The following is a 19,579-nucleotide window of genomic DNA, read 5'->3' on the forward strand; positions in this document are numbered from 1 at the left end:
AATATGTTACTTATTATTATTGCTTTTGCGCCCCCCACCTGCAAAAAAGGATCCTACAACAACACAATATGTTTAGTCAGCTTATTTTTTGAACTGAATCCAATTGTTTTGAATAATAAGAAGAATCGCCAATCAACCAAAAAGGCTATAAAATAAAGCAGCAATCTCTCTTGACCTTTTTAATAAAATGTTTTCAAACGGTAGCCAACAAATCCAGAGTAATATGTAATATGTGCTATTTTTTACAAAGTAAATAGTTATAATATTACTGTTTTGGCAGAGTAATACCGTTACTGGAAAAAGTGGACAAACATAAACACACACACACACACACACACACACACACACACACACACACACACACACACACACACACACACACACACACACACACACACACACAGAGCTGAGTTCATGCTTTGAATACATAATTACATATTGCCTCATAATTTAATTAGTTGATTTATAATTGTCAAGATCTGCAATTTTGTTTTATCAAATGCCAAATAAATATAGCGAGTAAACAAGTAGTATACAATGATTGTAAGTACATTTCAGTTTACATTGATTTTACAGCAAACTTATATTATTACACCGGTACACCCACAGAGAGAGAGAGAGAGAGAGAGAGAGAGAGAGAGAGAGAGAGAGAGAGAGAGAGAGAGAGAGAGAGAGAGATACTATTACTGTCTCGCGAGAGTATCAGGTGACGTACGCGGAAGTTTACATTCCGCATTGGAAACGCGTGGTGGTGTCGCATCACATCACACCAGACTAGAGCGAGAGAAGAAGCTGAAGAACAACAGAGCGAAAACACCGATCAACTCGCTGCTGTGTGGCAGTTCAGTTCACTCACTGTCCAGGATGGCTTCCTCCTCCTCCTCCGTGCTAATCAACGCTCTCCTGGCCAGCGGTCCCGACTACGACGTGCTGTTCGACAGTCTGTGCTGGCACCGCGACCAGTGGCCGGTGCGCACACACCAGATAGACGCGCTGACAGCCTTCATAGAGGGGCTGCATGGACCTCTGCTGCTGACCGACGATGAGACCCCCGACGACGAGGAGGACACGACCCCGTGCTCCTCATCATCACCAGCGGGAGAAAATGCCAAGAAAGCTCGCTGTCGTCTCACGGCCCTTAAAAGATGGCTTATAATAGGAAAGATCGAGTATGTCGTGTGGTCGCAGTGCATCGCCCTCCTCGCAAGGATCTCTGCAGATGACACAGCGTCGGCGAGCAGAGGAGGTACTGGTTGTCAAACTTTTTCATGTCAAGGACCACCAAAGTTGCACTTATTAGCCCACGGACCCCCATTTGAAAAGATATGCCAGTGACCTCCCCATAAGAGAAGAGGGTCCATTTGGTTCGAAACTATTATTTAGCTGGGGGCCCCCTGGAACTCCCTCAGGACCCCTGGGGTCCCTGGACCCCACTTTGAGAACCGTGACTGTGCTATATTATGGCATGACGAGCACTTTTAACCAGTGGTGTAAAGTAACTAAGTAGATACACCTACTGTAGTACCATTTTGATGTATTTCTTTCTTTTCTGTTTCCAATTGTCAGTAGGCTATATACTTTTACTCCACTCCATCTCAGAGGCAATCATATATTGTACAGTACTTTTACAAATTATTTGAAAACTTTAGCTACTATTTACTTTGTAAAACATACGTTATTCAGTGATGTAACTAAATAGGTTTTCAATGTAATGGGTCTGTGGTCTTTTAGATGGGTCCCAGGGACATTTTATGAGTCCTACTAGTACTTCTACGATGTTAGAGTACAGTACTGAGTGAGTATTGCCGGCTCTGACCCCCAGAGCAGAGGGTGACCTGATTTAGTCCTTTCTGAATTTAGTGAGTCAAGCATGCAGGATACAGGCTATTTGCATCACTGCATTATAATAACCACGTAGGCCATGGCTATTTTCAGAGGATATTTATAAATTTGGAAAGGACATAAATATAAGTGTCCCGAAAGGGACACTTATATTTCACATATTTTGTGGAATGGGATAGCCCCTTGCAGGACCCTTACCCTTTCTGTATTTGGGGAATTCATGCAGAAAAAAAGGGTAAACGATATAAGGGGTTATGAAATGAAATATCATGAATAACACACACTTTTACTTTTGGTAGCTTAAGTATATTTTGACTTTTACTCGTAAGTAACAGTATCCCCCCCCACCCCCACTGGTTTTAACATCCAATAATTGATGGACACATGGACTTGATGATGTTTTCCATAATGTTAAACGGCTGACTGGAAAGCTAATGTAATTGGAGTCAAATATCCTTCCTTGTATAATGTGTTTCTTTTGCATGCATACTCTTTAATGCTTTGTGTCTTAGTTTTTGTATGTTTCATAAAAGCACACTGTATTGCCTTGCACTGTGTTGAAATATGCTGCTTCACAAAAACATTAATATCTTTATTTAAAATTTCCAATTTATTTTGTACTTCTTCAAGTATGTGCTAAGAGGAAGTGTGTGATGTTATTACATTTAATGTAGTATATGAGTTAAAAGAGTTACTGAAATAATCTAACTTAATTGCAAGAGAATCACATGAGTCCCGCACACACGCACACGTATGCACTATGCACGTGCATGAACGATCCTGAGTGTTGAATTAACACTGAGGGACGGGTATAATAAAAAAGATTTTTACTGCATTGAAAGACAAAACTCCCACACTGTCTTCAAATGCAAGAAAAATATTTAATGGGAAATTGGGAATACAACATCCCGCGTATCCAGATTCGCGTCACGGGGTTTAGCAACTTCCTCCTGGAGATATTGAGGTGTTTTTTTCCCCAGTGGCACATGCAGACCTCACGGTCCTCCTGGGGAGACACTTAGGACGCATCCGTATTCCGTACTAGATGCCCGAGCCACTTAAGTTGGCGGTTCTACTTTGAGTCCCTCATGTATGACTGATCTTCTCACCCTATCTCTAAGGGATAGGCCGGCCAGCCGTCTGAGAAAACTCATTTCGGTCGCTTCTAATCTCCTTTTTTGGGGGCTTTTATTGATAGATTTACAGTAGGTTGACAGGAAATGGGGAGAGATGGGAGGGGAGGGGGCTGTGACACGCAGCAAATCGGGACTCAAACCCGTGACACGCTGTCAGGCTGGATCACCAGCCTAGGTGCCCAGACGGCTACGCCAACCACCTGGGCCTGTATCCGCAATCACACTTCATGTGCGTGTGTGATGGGTGAGAGAAGGAACGAAGACTGCTCGGTACATTGAGAGCTTTGCCTTCTGACCCGGCTTTGCTTTCATTTTCTTGTGCGTCCAACATGTGACAGTTGTCAGATGTGTGATATGTTGTATGTATTCCAGATATACCAGACATTTCAGAAGATTCACACAATGAATTGACATTGTTCCTATCTTTACAACAGGTATCGCCACCGCGCAGGAAAGCACCGGCGCTGCGTGCAGGCTGCTGGGTGCGTGCGCCCCCCTGTGCGACGCCTCCGTCCCAGAGAGACTGTGGCACTGCGTCCTGCCCGCCCTGCAGCCGCCAGACGAGCACGACCACCACCACTCGTCGGAAGAAGAAGAAGCGTCTCTGGTCCACCGGATAGCAAACGTGGACGTTGCCGTGGAAGTCATGGCCGTCCTGTTGCCTACCCTTACGTCATCGACGGACGACACACATGAACGCCTTGCACACGCTGTGCTGTCGTCCGCCTTGTCTTTTGTCAGGCGCACGCCCGACACCGTGGCGGTCTCCAAAGTGGCCGTCAGGATTCTGTTGACCCTCCTCAACTGTTACGACGGCGGCGGCGGCAGGGTTTCAAAGCTGGGGAGTGCGCTGCGGTTCATCGTGGAGGATCTGTGCAGGTGGCACGCCAGCGACCGCACGGCCGCGGTCACGGAACGCACCTTACTGTGCTTGACGGTCCTCTCCGATCATCTGTTTCCTCCCACGGTATAATTGCATTTTTCATTCGTTTTTCTTTATCTTTCAGCTAATAAAGGAACACATAACGCCATTTTCATACAATATAATTAGCCCTTCGCTAAGTCCCTCCCCAACCCGTCCTTGTCCAATAGGCACGTTAGCAGCGAGGAGACAGGGCAAGCTGTCCTCCTCCCCCATAGAGATGCATGTTAAATGACGGCATTTCTCCATATAAATAATCAATCATTTCAGTAGCAAGAGCATCAAAATGGCTTCTAAATCTAGTCAACTAGGCCTGCAGTAGGCTATGCACTGGACAAATTTGCATGACATTATTTAAATAAACTAGAAACACGAGGAAATGGCAGAGGGATAAATCAACTTTTAACGACCGACAGGATACTATACTAATGACCGGTAAGACTATGGTCATTAGTATTATTGCCATCACCTGAGTGGGTCAGTCGTGTAACTTTCTCTACGTTAAGCAGTGTATTTGTTCAACAACACAGCCATGCAAAATAACCCCCTCTAAAACGAGACGAGGCATCTCAAGGGGCTTTCCTTTAAATACGTTTCAATATAACCCTGACAGCTATGAGGTGGCGAAAGCTTGACCTGCATAGCAACCGTTGCTAAACTATTTGGATTGGCATTGGACAAAATCGCTTTTTTAGGTGGGATTTAGCGAAGGGCTTATTGGTCCTCACTAATGGCACCATTTCCGTCTACGCACTGACAGGGCCCTGTTTTCGCCGGTGGTGCCTTACCCCTTATCCCTAAACTTCTTTGAGAAAGGCTGCAGTTTTATTTCTGTGAGCTTGGAATCCCCGTCGACCATGACATCGGTAGGCAGGTTTCTAAACTGTCCACATTCCACCCATGAGACAGAGTGAATCGACGGAAATGGACTGGTGCCATCTTATAATGCAATCTTAAAACTGAGGTTCCCCAAATTATTTTGGGGTGTTCCCCAATCCCCAGACGATTAGCTTAACCCTTATAGGACGGGAATCCCTTTTGGGGTAGTTGTTGCAATGTACAATACTGTATATATGGAAACATAATTATTTTTTATAATTTCTTTATACATTTTTTAAGAAAAACTAGGTCTGGATTTCTAAAGTTACAATTGAATGACTTTTTAAGACCATTTTAATACAATATGTTAAATATTACGTAAGAAGGCAAACATTGTGAAAAAAGCCGATCTACCAGCTCACAAATTTCCCACAATTCCAAGTGCTTGTCGGGATGAGGTGTCCCCAGTTCAAATATGACTATATGATTATAGACCAATTATATGAAGATGTGGTTGAAAATAGATTAAGTGCTCCTTTAACAGTTTTAATGCCGTGACTAAACAATCGTGTTCTTGACCTCCCTGCCTAGCTTTCACTAAACTTTGAAGTGCCACTGCGCTGAATTGATCGTTGCATGTCGTGAAAATCCACTTTAAAATGGTGTAATCGCTTGTCGTAGTGTTAAAAAATATTCCAAGTTTGGTGCCCAAATCGAAAAAAGGCGGAAGTTTAGACGGTCCTTCCGGGTGCTTCAAAACGCCACTGAGCAACTTCCACTGACATGAATAGCGGAGGGGGCGGAGCTTCGCGGCAGATCAGTCTCTATCCTTTTAATACTCTAGTCTATGGTGTAAGAGCCATTATGACCTAATGTTTTGCTGATTGACAGTGTCACTGCAGCTTGGTCAGTGTCTGGGCCAGGCCAGGTATTTAACCAGGCTGCCAGTGGCAGACAGCAGAGGCTAACAGTTTTCTACTGTGTTCAGAGGAGGGCTGGTACCCTGTGTTTCTTTCTTATTATTTTATCTGTATGTTGTATAGGAAAATGACTGCAGAGAATAAAGCAAAGTTAAATTCAACGGACATGTTTTGGTCAGTTTGTACTGGCACACGTAGGAACTTCCACCTGGCAACCAGTAGTGCCATTAAGTATAGGACTTTAGGCACTACACCCCTAAAACGTATTATAAACGCGGATTAAACAATGAAAACATAACTCGTGTAAGTCGTTATTCGGAGGGAAGCTGTTCTACAGGCACTTAAGTCGTGTTCAGGAGTATTTGTTCTCCCACCATTTCTTTCATTATTATTATCTTATTCCTCCTCCGTGTCAGAGCCAGCAGGCGCCATCCGGCCACCCTGACCCGCGTCTCTCTGTCCAGTTCTGGCGGATGGTCCAGGACGGACTGACGCACGCGGACAACGTGTCGCGCAAGCGCGCACTGTACCTGCTGAAGAGGGCCGTGTCCCGGTCGGAGGAGGAGGAGGCGTGCCACTGTCCCAGTTCTTCATCAGACCAAGGTAAAAAGCTGCTGGTTCCCAGCAAGTAGCTCTGGTCCGTAGGCAGCGCAGTGTTGATTTAGATGGCAAAACAATTATTTAGTCGACTAAAATCTATTTTTCAAGAGATTCAAGACGGCGGGCCTTGATGGTGTAGACATGATTAACCAATTCTGACCTGAGATCAGATTCTAAAAATGTCTTCTACATCCTGACAGTTTTCCATTTTTACCTGTCTTCTACGTCAGTCGCTCTTCGATTTTTCAAAAATAGCAGACCTACAAGCTCGTAGCGCGCCGCGCTATGAGCTTGTAGATCTGCTATTTTTAAATAGCTAAAGCATAACATAATGGTAACACCAAAAGGGGTTGGTTCCCGCCCAGAATGGGTTAATCCAACACCATGTGTTCTCAGCAACTCTTTCAATCGTCAACAGATGAGATCTTGTTCAGATGGGATCCTAGTAGAAGCAAGTTGCTCAGAGAGTTCTGGGAGGATTATGCACTGGTGATGGAGACGTTGGAGGAGAACCAGGTAGGTAATCCCGAGAAAAAAAAAAGGTGATTTCAATGTGGGCTATGACCACCATGTCAGTGATTCAGTGATGTCCCCTGTCCCCCAACGCCCCGCAGCAATACCACTTTCTATATTGTTGAGATCCTTATTATGTAAATATGTCTTTTGCGTTGTTAATTTACTACAATGCAGCAACCTCCATGTGTACAATGATACCAGGCAACAATACAAACCATTCAGATTCGGATGTCGTCAGCAGCTTTAATTTCTGCTTGTTTTTTGTTTTGTTTTTCTGTGAAGATTCATGTCATCCGACCAGTTCTGAACAGAATCGACATGCTGATCCAAACAACAGCATCTGACAGTGAAGGTGGAGTAAGACTTAAAGACGGAGTGCCGTCATTTTTTTGTACTTTTTCTGTTTTGTGTGTCTATGGAGTTAACCATGTGTGGTCATAATATCGCGACACTTCATCTTTAAGCAACGATGCAACCCAAAGCACATGCCCTTCTACTTTTTACACGTACATGTCTAGGCCTGTCACAATTGTTACATAATCGTATGATCGCACCTGCAGCGCGTTGTGTGAGCTTGTAGATTGGCTATTTTCAGCAAATTTTTTTCAAAACTTAACTGTAGATTAAAGTTTTATGATACTTAGTTGACTAAAACTAGACTAACACTAAAACGTTTCAGGTGACTAAACTATGACCACAACTAAATCAAATTTTATTAAAACTAAAATAACACTGGTGAGGTGTGGCCCAACCACAGACGCAAGCAGCTGAGCACCCCCCCCCCCCCCCAGTGGTTGCACTGTTGACTCGGCACAGTCCAAGCAGTTGCATAATGATAGGGTGAGCGGGGGGGAAGTCATTTATCTTCTTCTTTAATCTGTCAGCTAATTTCCGAAAGAAGAAGAAGATGGGTCGCTTCCTATATTCTGGGGGGAAATCATTTATAATCCATTTAGAGTGCAGTAGTCTACAGTAGTACTTCTGCAATGATCCAGTCGACATGGTCAGCATCTAGAAATGTGTTCATAAAAATGTATTTATTGTGCGTGAACAAATGTTTTTTAAATTGATTTTTTTTGTTCATGTTTATAAAATGTATGCGAAAAGTTGCACAACATATACATTTTATTTTGTGTTGTGAAATATGCAGGAAGTTGACAAATATGAGGGAAGTTAACGCGATTATGTGACCTTTTTGAAAACTTTTCATTGAATATGAACATTTTCGCTGAATATTATAATGGCATTTTTCTGGAGGTTCTATTTAATGAACCGACATGTTGTTTGTGGATGGTGGTTTTGATGTTGCTGTGCTGACCAGTGCTCTCGTCTGTGTGTTGCAGTGTCAGGCTGTGGTCTGTTCCATCCGTCGTGGCTGCTATGCGTCTACCAGCGCATGTTTCACAGTGAAAACAAGTCCCTGATGAAGGAGGGAGTGTATCACCTCCTGGACCTGCAGGCTCTCCGACAGCCAGCCTTCGCCTCTGCCTTCTCAAAGGTCCACACAAACTTATGTTGTACCTGGTACAAAACATTTTCAGATGGGGTCGGCGGCCAAATGCATATGATATTTGGGCATTTTGGGGTCCTTGACATGAAAACGTTTGAGCACCGCTGACATAGCTACAGAAAACTGTAGCTATGTAAAAACTAAATGTGTTAACCCATTAAGACCCGAGACCAGATTCTACAAATGTCTTCTAAATCCTAACACATTTAGTGCTGAATTAATCAACCGTAATTCCCCTTTCACTGCCGTTGTTTTTCACTAGCCTTTGAAGAATTACCCGATAGTGTACATCGCTCCATTGCACCAACGGGTGCCTTTAAAATAGCGCGATCGAATGTCCTAATGTCGGAAAATATTCCATGATGACCAGTGAAGAAAAATATGGCCGCTCATTGCGCGCCGCCATTGTCCATAGCATTGCATTGGAGAGAGATTACCTAGTGCCCCGCAGAAGCAAGCAAGACTTTGTGACGCGTCACAAAGTTTACTTATTTATAATGTTTATAATGATCGCTGATTCATAGTCTGCGATCATTACACCCAAATGTATGCCTCCTCCGTCCTCCAGCATGACGGTGTTATGGTGAAATTGATGACCTGACACATTATGTGACCACCTTGTGGATAACTCTTATTAATGTCCTGCAATACGTAAACACGACTAGATTTAACTCTGTTCCATCAATCCATCTTCAACTGCTTATCTGTGGTCGGGTCGCGGGGGCAACAGCTCCACCAGAGAGCTCCAGATTTCCCTCTCCAGAGCAACATTAGCGACTTTGTGCGAAGAGAGAACACGCCGCCAGCACCCACAGCGTCCCTGGCGGGAATCGAACCCAGGACCTTCTAGCTGTGAGGCGACAGCACTACTAATTGTGCCAACGTGCCCCCTTGATTTAACCCTATCAATAAACAAAATCCATAAATAAGCTAGTCACCCATGTTGTCAGGTCACCAATATCATTGTAACCCCGTCATGCTGAAAGATGAAGGAGACAAGTAGACAGGGACTTGAATATTGGGATCTGGCTATTGAGATGTGGTACAATTATGCTGCATTTGGTGTTTTCAGCACCCTCTGGTGGATAATTAACATGTGCACTAGTTTTGCACTCAACTGAAAATGCTGAGATTTAGATCTGAGTTTGATTTTTCCGCTGTACTCTTGCTCTGCAGTTCATTGTTGGCCCCTTCATGGATGTACTCTCTGAAAGCTCCCTCTTTCACAGGTAGGAAGGAATCTTACCAAACTGTACAATCATTTTACCGACTGCAAAAATATGTTGATTTACTCCCTTTCCTAATTAAACAACTCTATATCTCTTCCCAGGGCGGCTGGTCAGAGCGTTGGGGATTGTCCCGAGTTGGGGGTGAAACTCCAAGCCTTCATGGTTACTTTCTTCACTAGCCTACCGTTGGAGGACAGAGGTACAGATAACATACACAATGATACTTATTATACTGGGAATTATGGGAAAGCAGAGAGTCACTAACTGCTGCGCTGGCCCGTTTGGAACAAAAAGCCTCAAATCATGTACGCATCGGGCAATTTACGTGAAATCTTTCACAGACTTTCCTGTCTAAATGTAAATGGAAAAGGTTTAAATATGGAGATAATATCCACGTATATTGGGGTTTAATTGTTTGATGTTTAATGCTTTTAGTTGTGCAGCCCCGCCCGGTTGCAGAATGCCATCTCTGACTGGTTGTCTGCTGCTCATGCTCTGACTGCAGGGCCGGTGTTGCTGCAGCTGATTCAGAGGCTTGGATCGCAGCACTGGTGTGCAGTACCCATCCTCTTCCTGTCGGAGGCGCTGTCCTGCCTCCCTGACAGCCCTTTGCTGGGCACTGACGGGCTCAATGCTCTCAGGTACGTGTTCAGTTGGAAGACCATAACAAATGAATAAATACAAATATCAACAATAAAATTATAAAATGTTTTCGTCTGAAAAAATAATGTTTATTTTTGTTTCATCTGGTCTGAAATGTTTTTGAATCTTCGTGATAGTTAATTTTCTTTTGTATACTCTTACGTTTCTATATGCTCCTGTGATATTTTATTTTTATTATATTTTATTAAGGTGGGCAAAATAAGCTTCGACTTCAGCCCATACCTTTTCGGCCAAATAGTCACTTTGTTGACTAAGGTCTACTGTAAATTGCTTGTTTAAAAAAAAAAAAAGAATTACAGAAATAAATGAACTAACTAACTAAGATACCAGGCCATGTCGATACCAGACCATGTCCACAGACGCCACACATACACACTGTAGGGTCCGTCGTAACTAGAATGGACCGCGTGTGGATGAACTTTGTTTCTGTGGTGTCTTTCAGGGAAGTGATGCGTTGCACTATGATTACCCATCAGGTCCTGCTGAGAGGAGCGGCCCAGTGCTTTCTCCTACGCAGCGCTCTGCGTCTCACCGACGTGGTAAGATGAAGACACAATGAAATCAATGGGATATCCATCTACTAACGCTGGGCAAATGTACCCAAAATGTAGAACCTCTTACTGGCTAAAGGCCTATTGGAGTGGGGTGAGAGTGATGAGTTGCACTAATGGATGGGGCGTCAGGTTGCAAGTGGCACCCGCGCTCCATTCCGACACCATCCTGGGGACACACCCATGTGCACAGGGGCCATCTGACTCACCCGGAAGTAGTTGCAAACTATAGATTCTATATTTTAATCTGTATGATGATGCATGCTCCTCCGTTGAATATACTTTAATGAATCTGTAGTCCAGTTTTCGGTGAAGAGATGACCACTGAAAACTACGACATGGCGGTCATGCCACGGTGGTCACCGCTCACATAAACACTCTTCGCCGAAGAGCGTCTTCTTTCGCTCTTCACCGAAAACTGGACTATGACGCATTCCTGAGCCATAGATTTGATGACCGGATCATTTACAGTACAGACCTTTTGTCACATGGTTTAGGCAGTGTAAAGAAAATAAATCATTCATTCGTTGTAATCGAGGAGAAAGTTTGAAATAGTCATGATCAAATCACGATTTGAAGTCGTATTGCTCGGCTCTAATATCTACTTTACTGAAACGTTCAATGTCGCTAGATAACATGGGGGTTGTGTATTTCATTGTTTGTGCTGCAGACCGCTGTCAGCGTTGATGATGTGTTCAGTTTCCTGACGCATTTCCGCCCAGATGAGTCTCTGTGCAGGGGGACGTCACTGTGGATTCAGGTAATGGCTGAACGCAACAGAAAAGCTGACCGTTGCTACCTATACAATGTGCTTATAGTACAGCAGAGAAAGTGAGTTTATTTATAGTGGTTCTCAACCTTTTCAGGCCGTGACTCTTGGGAGATCCATTTGAACCCCTTGTGGTCCCCGGTCCGAACGCTGTGAGAACCACAGTTAATAGTACATAATAGATAAAGTGCAAAACCAACCTTTCTCCACTCTAGCTGTGTGCCTGGCTGTCCATCAACGAAGACACCTTCAATGTCAGAGCCTACGTCCAGTCAGAGATGCACACCTTCCTCCAGGTCCCAGCTAGTACGGGTGAGTCCCACACCTTCCTCCAGGTCCCAGCTAGTACGGGTGAGTCTCACACCTTCCTCCAGGTCCCAGCTAGTACGGGTGAGTCTCACACCTTCCTCCAGGCCCCAGCTAGTACAGGTGAGTCTGAAAAGACGAAGATGTCACATCCATCTGACATTCAGTGCAGGTCGGTCGGACGGCGATGAACTAGATACCTGAGTAAAGTTCAGTTTAAGCTGCATCCCACAGATCCACGTCCATTTCCGTCTGCCTTACCGGTATGCCGCATGGCACCGTTAAAATGTTTTTTCTTTTTTTTCGTTTTCTTTTTCATGGAATCCGGGGCCTCTAGTCTAGAACTCTAGTCTAAAGTAGGAACATTAGATCGAACACCTTACCACAGAATGTAGGCCTTGGGATTTTTTCTCTCTCTACACGTTTCATGGATTCATTATACTTAATTTAATGTTGATGCTTGTGGAATTGTCCTATGGTTTGTATATTTCATGTATGATATGTTACAAGAAGGCTATCATTTTACTGTCGTCATTCTACAGGTCAAAATGAAAGCTTACCCGATCCCAAAGAGGCCGATAAGCTGGCCAGAGCCGTGCTGCTGTGCGTGGACATGCAGGAGGACACAGACTCTGGCTTGGAAGTGCTACTGTGTCCGTTGTTGGACTCGCTGAGCCGGATCAGCACCAACGTCTACCTCCCGCTACGCAAGACGGACAAGTGCCTTCAGCTGCTGCTGCGACTGCTGCAGCTCAAAGTAACGCCTCGCTGTCGCACGGCGGCAGACAAGCAAGGTTTGTTTGCAGTAATCTCTCTGACTGCAGCACACGGTGTTGAGTTTGTCTATGACACTAATCATAGTGTAAAAAGTACAATATTTGCCTCTGAGATGTAGTGGAGTAGAAGTGAATGTATTGAAAATAGGAAAATCCATTAAAGTAAAATAAATCCACTTAAGTACAGTACGTGAGTTAATGACTGTACACCACTGGCAAATACTGTCACGCTAAATGCCAAACACTGTTTCAGATGACTCTCTGCTCCGTGTGTAATTGAATTGTGTATCGCAGGTGACCGAGTGGCGGTGGACATGGAGAAGATCATGCTTCGGGTCTTTGATCCTGTTCAGGAGTTTATCCTGAGACGACTGCAGTGCGGGGAACTTGTAGAGGTACAGGCCCTGCATGCTGTCGCCTCAATGCAGCCTAGCATGGATGAGTGGTTCTCAACGCCCACACAGAATCCCATTTGAACAGGGGACTTGTAGAGGTACAGGCCCTGCATGCTGTCGCCTCAATGCAGCCTAGCATGGATGAGTGGTTCTCAACGCCCACACAGAATCCTATTTGAACAGGGGAACTTGTAGAGGTACAGGCCCTGCATGCTGTCGCCTCAATGCAGCCTAGCATGGATGAGTGGTTCTCAACGCCCACACAGAATCCTATTTGAACAGGGGAACTTGTAGAGGTACAGGCCCTGCATGCTGTCGCCTCAATGCAGCCTAGCATGGATGAGTGGTTCTCTTCTCAACGCCCACACAGAATCCCATTTGAACAGGGGGACTTCAGTGTCATCAGTGCCCCCCACAAAATGATGTGGCCATCCCCCTGTGGGTCCCGACCCACGGGTTGAGAACCACTGGCATACATGACTGTTGTCCATGCAGCGTTAGTTGTGCCTTGTAGCTAGGGAGCTAGGGGTGTAAATCTCTAGGTACCTAACCAGACGATTCCATTCAGATTCAGAGGGCTACAATTCGATGATGAATCCATTTCCAATGCACCACGATGCATCTCCATTCCAATAATACGATTTATTTCCCCCTCACTGTGTGACTAATAAACAAATTGCTTTCTAATGATCCATAATGAAAGCAGATTAATTCACTTCCATTATCTTTTATTACATATACAAACAAAAACATTAAGAAATGACGATTCATAATCGCCCGTGTCCGCATCGCGATGAATCTATGACTGGGTTTTGTTTTCCACGCCTACTCGCAGGTATGTGACGTGGAGCGGGCGGAGCTGTACTTCGGCGTGTTGAGGCATCTGGTGGCGATGTACGGCGGCGTTCCCCAGTATCGCTCTAGGATGCAACAGACCTATTTCCCTAAAGTCATCAGAGGTTGTCTCAGGACCCTGCAGGAACCAACACCACAGGTACCATCACCGTTACCACTGGAGACTGGCAGAGGAAAAGAGATGCCTGTCTGTTTTGTGACATTGAAAATGAGGTTAACTCTTTGTTTTATTGCCCTAAATATGACGACATGAGAGAGGTACAGACAGTATTTTTTAGTAAGATGTCTTCTGTTTGTGGTGATGTCCTTGAGTTAGATGATTATGAAGAGAACCTCATACAGTATGTCCAAAACTGTTACTTTTCAGAGTTCAAATTAAAAAAATGGCAAAAGTAGCATCTATGCCCTAGTTGCTGACTTGCATAACACGGTTAAATGTTGTTCCGTGTGTTGCCAGATCCTCTCCGTACCGTGCCAGGTGTCCAGGGCGGTGGCCATGGCGTCGCTGGCCACAGTGTGTGTCCTGGTGGAGCAGCAGCACATGTCTGACCAGCGCTCGGAGACCGCGGCCGCTCTGAGCGCTCTGAATGACTACCTGTACAGCTCGGTGCAATGCGCCTCAAACAGCCAGAGCCCTCTGGGACGGTTCAACCAGAGACTGCTGAAGCCACAGACCATAGACGGCACAAGGTTAGTGTGTTTTGCTTTACGGAAAAGCATTATCCACTTAAGAGCCCTACTTAAAGTGGTTCAAGTGGTTAAAGGCCGTCCGATGTGATTTGAGAGGTATGCCTGATTTATATGAAGATTCGTCGTACGATGGTGTTGCAAACACCGAACACAGCAGACCCACAATCTTTGGCATGTGACAAAAAGAAAAATACGAAAAAGTATCCATTTTTGTGGGGCTTTTATTTATGTTTTGCCTACAGTGATGCAGGACTGCAGGGTCCTGTGCTGCAGAACTGGGGCCGCATGTCGGCCCACTTCATGAGGGACCAGTGGATCTGCCTGGGCTTCCTGATGAGGGCCGGAGTCGTGTCTGATACTGAGGAGACTTCCAGGTAGGGCTGGGCCATAGTATGGAGAAATATAATATCACGTTATTGTTCAAGCAGTATCACGAAAACCACAATATTATCAAAATTATTTTTCATGTTAGTTTGTATGGTTGTTTTTCCAAGATATGTAACAGTACCTACAAGCTAACAAAAACTTAAAAGGAAAAGGAGTAACATAATTTTGACCTGTAGAACGAAACATAAAGTATAAATGAAGGTATGGAACTGCAAATCATACAATGTATTCACTGTATCACGGTTATCTTCAATATATCTGAAAAGGCACATCGTGGAGACTTTGTATCATGTCGACGATATCTGATATCACCATATTGCCTCCATGGATTTAAGTTCTCAGTCGCCACAACTGATTTCAGTCATTTGGATGCCAGCATTTCTTTCTATTTAAGAATAAGCCAAAGTAGTCAATTCTACAAGCTCTCAATGCGTCTGCGACGCATTCAGAGCTTGTAGAATTGGCTACTTTAGCTTATTTTAAGATTAGAGCATTTTAAGTGGTCAAACTAATATTATGTGCAGAAGCATCTTCCATAAAACCCTATGGTCTCGGATATTTCATATAAAAGCAAACCATATTAAAGCCTTGGTCTGTGATTTCTTCACCTGCTTGGCAGTATGTAACGGCAGAAACAATATTACTAAAACATCATAATTTAACTTACATAATTGTATGAATTGTTTAGGAAACGGTGCCAGTAGTGTGGGGGCATACTGTTTCACTGTTTAAGAGATATTAATCCATATGGCCCACCCCTACCTCCAGGATCCCTGGGGGCCTGGAGGCTGCTCTGGCCTGCTGTGTGGAGGCCCTGTCTCTGCTGCCCAACGACCTGGTGCTGCCCGTACTGGCCTTCATGGAGCAAGTGTTGCCAAAGGTTAGTTCTCCAAGCCGTAGCATTAAGACTGTGCGTTTGACTAGAGCTTGACTGGATTGTTGAATTCCTACAATGACCATAATACTTTGGTGCACTTGTGGAGGGGAGACACCCCATGTGGGCTGGCCTAAGGCCTATTCATCGTCTGGATTTTCGGTGGTGAGCTGACCACCACGAAATAACGTTGAGCGGTGGTGAGTAAAAACAGAGAAGGGCTGGAGCGGTGGTGGTGGTTTGCTCTTCACCGCAGCTCGTGACGTCATGTTGTAGTTCGGTGGTCACCTAACCACCGGAAATCCAGACTATGTATGAGCCTTTACTGAGACTACATGTAGTCCAGGAGGGACGTGAGACCACATTTTCACGTCAGACTTCCTCCCATGAAGATGGCGTCATGACTAAAATATAAATAAAAAAAACGCATATTACACACAAAAACAAAAAAAACAGTAAAGTCTTTCTTATGTCCTAAACATCATTCAGATAAGATCTGGTTGCAAAATGGGTGAAGTGGCCCTTTATCCCCTGGATTTGGGAATATTGTATGTTGCAATACCGGTGTATATATATATATTATTTTGAGTGGTGCTAGCCCCATCCAACGCTCAGCTTTGTGTGTGCCCCCTTGGAAGTCATGTGGAAGCCAAGTCTATGGACTTGTTATTTTTTCTTTATTCATTCCCTCCTGTGACGGCATCATGTTTTAGCTCCTCCAGTGCACGGCTTTCCGAAATTTTGTCATTTTGTCACAAAGTTTATGGAATTTTGTTTGTATAGAGCCACAGAGACACAGAGACAGAAGTGTTTTTTGAGGGGCGCTAGCCCCTCCTATGCCCAGCTTTCCGGGTCTGTGTGAACACAAACATTGGCTGATGACTTGATTGGCTGAGCAAAATACATATTGAAGATAAAGGTTAGGGTAGAAAAGTGAAGACGGCAAAAGTGATTGGCTGGAATGACATTTGTGATGATTTGATTGGCTGAGCATGGAATGTGATGTATGGTAATGATAAGAGCGCCCCTCACTTGAAGTGAATTGAGGACGCAACAAGTGATTAGCCTTGAGGATAAAAGGACTTGAGGGTAAAGTAGTGAGGACAGAAAGGTGAAGACGTAAATTGTGAATGGCCAGAAGGAGATGATGTATGACGATAAGAACGCCCCTCACTTCACATTGGTATGATTTCTCTAAAAAATAAATTATGCTTGCGTTGTCACGCCGCTCATGAGCAGACCTGTCGTTGATCCAGGCGACAACGTCTGCATCACACGCTGTTTGACTGGATGAAGAGGCTTGGCTCTGTCAATAAATGTATCTTTTGGAGCATATGAGTGTGCGGGTTCCCTTCTCTTTTCCTATGTTACTTTTTGAACCCAGCACCTCCACTAAGTGATATTTTACTATAGTTTCTGCATCACACGCTGCCCATCTGAAAGGCCTTAATAATCCTATCATAAGGACTAATGATGCATCTTTTTTGTATTAAATATTGCTGCAATGTTAATATTAACGGGATGGAATCTGTAGTGGAAAGACACTCAACTCGTCTTCTAAACTTGCTGTTTCTAGGGTATCTGAAAGGACCTTAAGGGTGACGAGGCCATATCATTATTCCGTCTCTTTGTTGTTCTTATATCTCATGTTCTTCTGGACCTGCAGCGTGGCTCCCTCCAGAACGTGCGGTTCTTTATTCAGAGCGTGGTTCAGACTCTCCTCGTTGGAGTAGGTAACCCAACCGTACTGTCTGTGGAACCCAGTGTCCCTGTCCACGGGAAGCACACATCTCTTCACTGGTCCAAACTGTCCAAAGTACTCCCTCATCTCCTTGGTGTATACGGTCCACGGTATCTTGGACACAAACAGCTCAAACACCCTCTTGGACCGGGTCGCCACCGGCGCTGCCATGTCGAGTGTTGTTGGGCTGAACTTGAACAGTTCACAGACGACCTCGTAGAATCCCACAGAATCCTCGTAGAGGTATTGGAAGACGTTAGGTTTAGCGTCTTTCTTGGATTGAGGCTCTAGTTCAGATCTTCTGTGAAGGCATCCTATTCTCTCCTGGTTTTAGCACTTTCTATTGAATTCCATTATCTGTGGCAGGCTCAGCCTTATATAGAGGTAAATTGAAGGTGTATTATTATTATTATTATTATACGGCAGTAATTCACCTCGCCATATAAGGACGACCTGTAGATTCCTAGTAGGGGGATGTCCATGTAGGGTCATCTCTGTAACATCACGTCTCCAATATGGAGATCTCTTTATCTGCCCGTCTGTGTCCCTATTATGGCCATCATATTAAAATCTATATGGCCATGCCCATATATGGAGTGTGTTGTCTAACCTCAATGTGTCATCATGGCATCAGGCACGATCACTAAAGCTCCATATATGGGTTCAACAATGGGCCAGGTCCATATACAGTATAGCCATATACTAACCCATTCCAAGCATTCGTTTTGCACGAAAAACATGAATGAAACCTACTGTAGTATGACATGTCACATATTACTTGAAGCATAATTCAAATTTGAAAATGTTGCCTATAGGTTTTCAATGGTATACTCCAACATTCAAACCCTGAATGTACCAAGATCCAAAATGTATATAATAATCCATTTTTGAGTGGTGCAACCACTCCAAGGAACGGCAATGTCCGTGTTCACCTATGTGTTGGTTCACCTATGCGTCCGCCTATGTATGTGTTAATGAGCACCAGTATGACTATTAGTACCAGTAGGGGCGCTGTTGTGCCAGAAACAGAGAGAGAGAGAGATAGTGCTGCACGTGCTGCACTGTTGCCTGCTAATGAGAGAGAGAGAGAGGAGGGGGGGAAGAGGGGAGTTGCACCACTCAGTTCACACGGGTTTGATTTTTAATATGTTATTTGGATGACCCTAAGGATCCTAAAAAAAACCTTGAACGATTACTATTGTAATCTCTCTTGGGTCAAGTCTTAGATTGTGTTCCATGTTGTATCTTGCTGCCAGGTGGTGCATGCGGAGGAGGATCTGTGTGCGGAGGCGGTGAGTGTTTCGTGGGAGCTGGTGCAGGGCCTGAGCAACAACCCTCATGATTTCTGGCCCGGTCTGAGAAGCTTCGTCTCCATGGCGTTCCACTGCGAGCTGCTGGCACTGACGGGCGCGCCCAAGTTCACTGCCCTCCTCAAACAGGTGACTAAAGAAAGCAGTGTTTCCCAACTTGGACGTAATGGCATGGTAATGCTGGAGTTCAGTTGAGAGGGGCGAGGAGGAGCAGCTCAACTTGATTCATACTTCCAGCTCCACTCCTGCTTTGCCGATGGGATCGCTCAATCGGCAAATTGCCAATAATAATATGGCATTTATTTACCTAATTAACCCATGACCTGAGATCAGATTCTAAAAATGTCTTCTACATCCTGACAGTTTTCTGAAAAAGCTATGTTTCCATGTCAGTCGTTCTTCGATTTTTCAAAAATAGCAGATCTACAAGCTCATAGCGTGCCACCGAGTGGCACGCTATGAGCTTGTAGGTCTGCTATTTTTCAATAGCTACACCAAAAGGGGTTCCTGCCCAAAATGGGTTATGGTGATACCTCGGCGAAGGTAGATTATTACCAAAAATCGAGTCTGTGGAAACGGCAACTATTGTACAGTGACTGTTTTCTATATAAAACACTACATGCAGGAGGTAAACTTAACTGTTCTTGATAGATAGGAAGTCAATGCCATTCACAATGGTTTACTTTATGGCAGGGTTCCAGTAGAAGAGGAGAAAAATGAGCACTGCACTCTCAGGGCTGTATTTTGCGTGTCTTAAGTACCAGGTCT

The 19,579-nt window shown here is 44.5% G+C and overlaps 2 protein-coding genes across 4 annotated transcripts in view; one reads left to right on the plus strand and one right to left on the minus strand.

Annotated features, from left to right (window-relative positions):
- The first annotated feature begins 773 nt into the window (after nt 1–773).
- tarbp1 (TAR (HIV-1) RNA binding protein 1) overlaps nt 774–19,579 on the plus strand; it is a 36,352-nt gene continuing 17,546 nt past the window's right edge. For 2 of the 3 annotated variants that reach the window (XM_080781349.1, XM_080781351.1), the window contains exons 1-19: nt 774–1,246; nt 3,413–3,945; nt 6,056–6,242; nt 6,658–6,755; nt 7,038–7,107; nt 8,099–8,253; nt 9,442–9,494; nt 9,596–9,693; nt 10,000–10,135; nt 10,600–10,696; nt 11,379–11,468; nt 11,693–11,789; nt 12,326–12,577; nt 12,854–12,954; nt 13,790–13,948; nt 14,267–14,499; nt 14,742–14,873; nt 15,655–15,766; nt 18,758–18,940. In XM_080781349.1, coding sequence (XP_080637475.1) covers nt 865–1,246; nt 3,413–3,945; nt 6,056–6,242; nt 6,658–6,755; nt 7,038–7,107; nt 8,099–8,253; nt 9,442–9,494; nt 9,596–9,693; nt 10,000–10,135; nt 10,600–10,696; nt 11,379–11,468; nt 11,693–11,789; nt 12,326–12,577; nt 12,854–12,954; nt 13,790–13,948; nt 14,267–14,499; nt 14,742–14,873; nt 15,655–15,766; nt 18,758–18,940 — 3,168 coding nt within the window. In that variant the 5' untranslated portion in view covers nt 774–864. The remainder of the gene's footprint in view (nt 1,247–3,412; nt 3,946–6,055; nt 6,243–6,657; nt 6,756–7,037; nt 7,108–8,098; nt 8,254–9,441; nt 9,495–9,595; nt 9,694–9,999; nt 10,136–10,599; nt 10,697–11,378; nt 11,469–11,692; nt 11,790–12,325; nt 12,578–12,853; nt 12,955–13,789; nt 13,949–14,266; nt 14,500–14,741; nt 14,874–15,654; nt 15,767–18,757; nt 18,941–19,579) is intronic. The other variant, XM_080781350.1, reaches the window with a different exon arrangement.
- Nucleotides 17,376–17,672, minus strand: LOC308328270 (SRA stem-loop-interacting RNA-binding protein, mitochondrial-like; the record flags this gene model as incomplete). Its single annotated transcript, XM_080782041.1, has 1 exon — nt 17,376–17,672. The coding sequence occupies one exon, from the start codon at nt 17,670–17,672 to the stop codon at nt 17,376–17,378; it is 297 nt and encodes a 98-aa protein (XP_080638167.1).

This window comes from Protomyctophum bolini (genome assembly GCF_963924005.1).
Source record: "Protomyctophum bolini genome assembly, chromosome: 14".
Lineage (NCBI taxonomy): Eukaryota > Metazoa > Chordata > Actinopteri > Myctophiformes > Myctophidae > Protomyctophum > Protomyctophum bolini.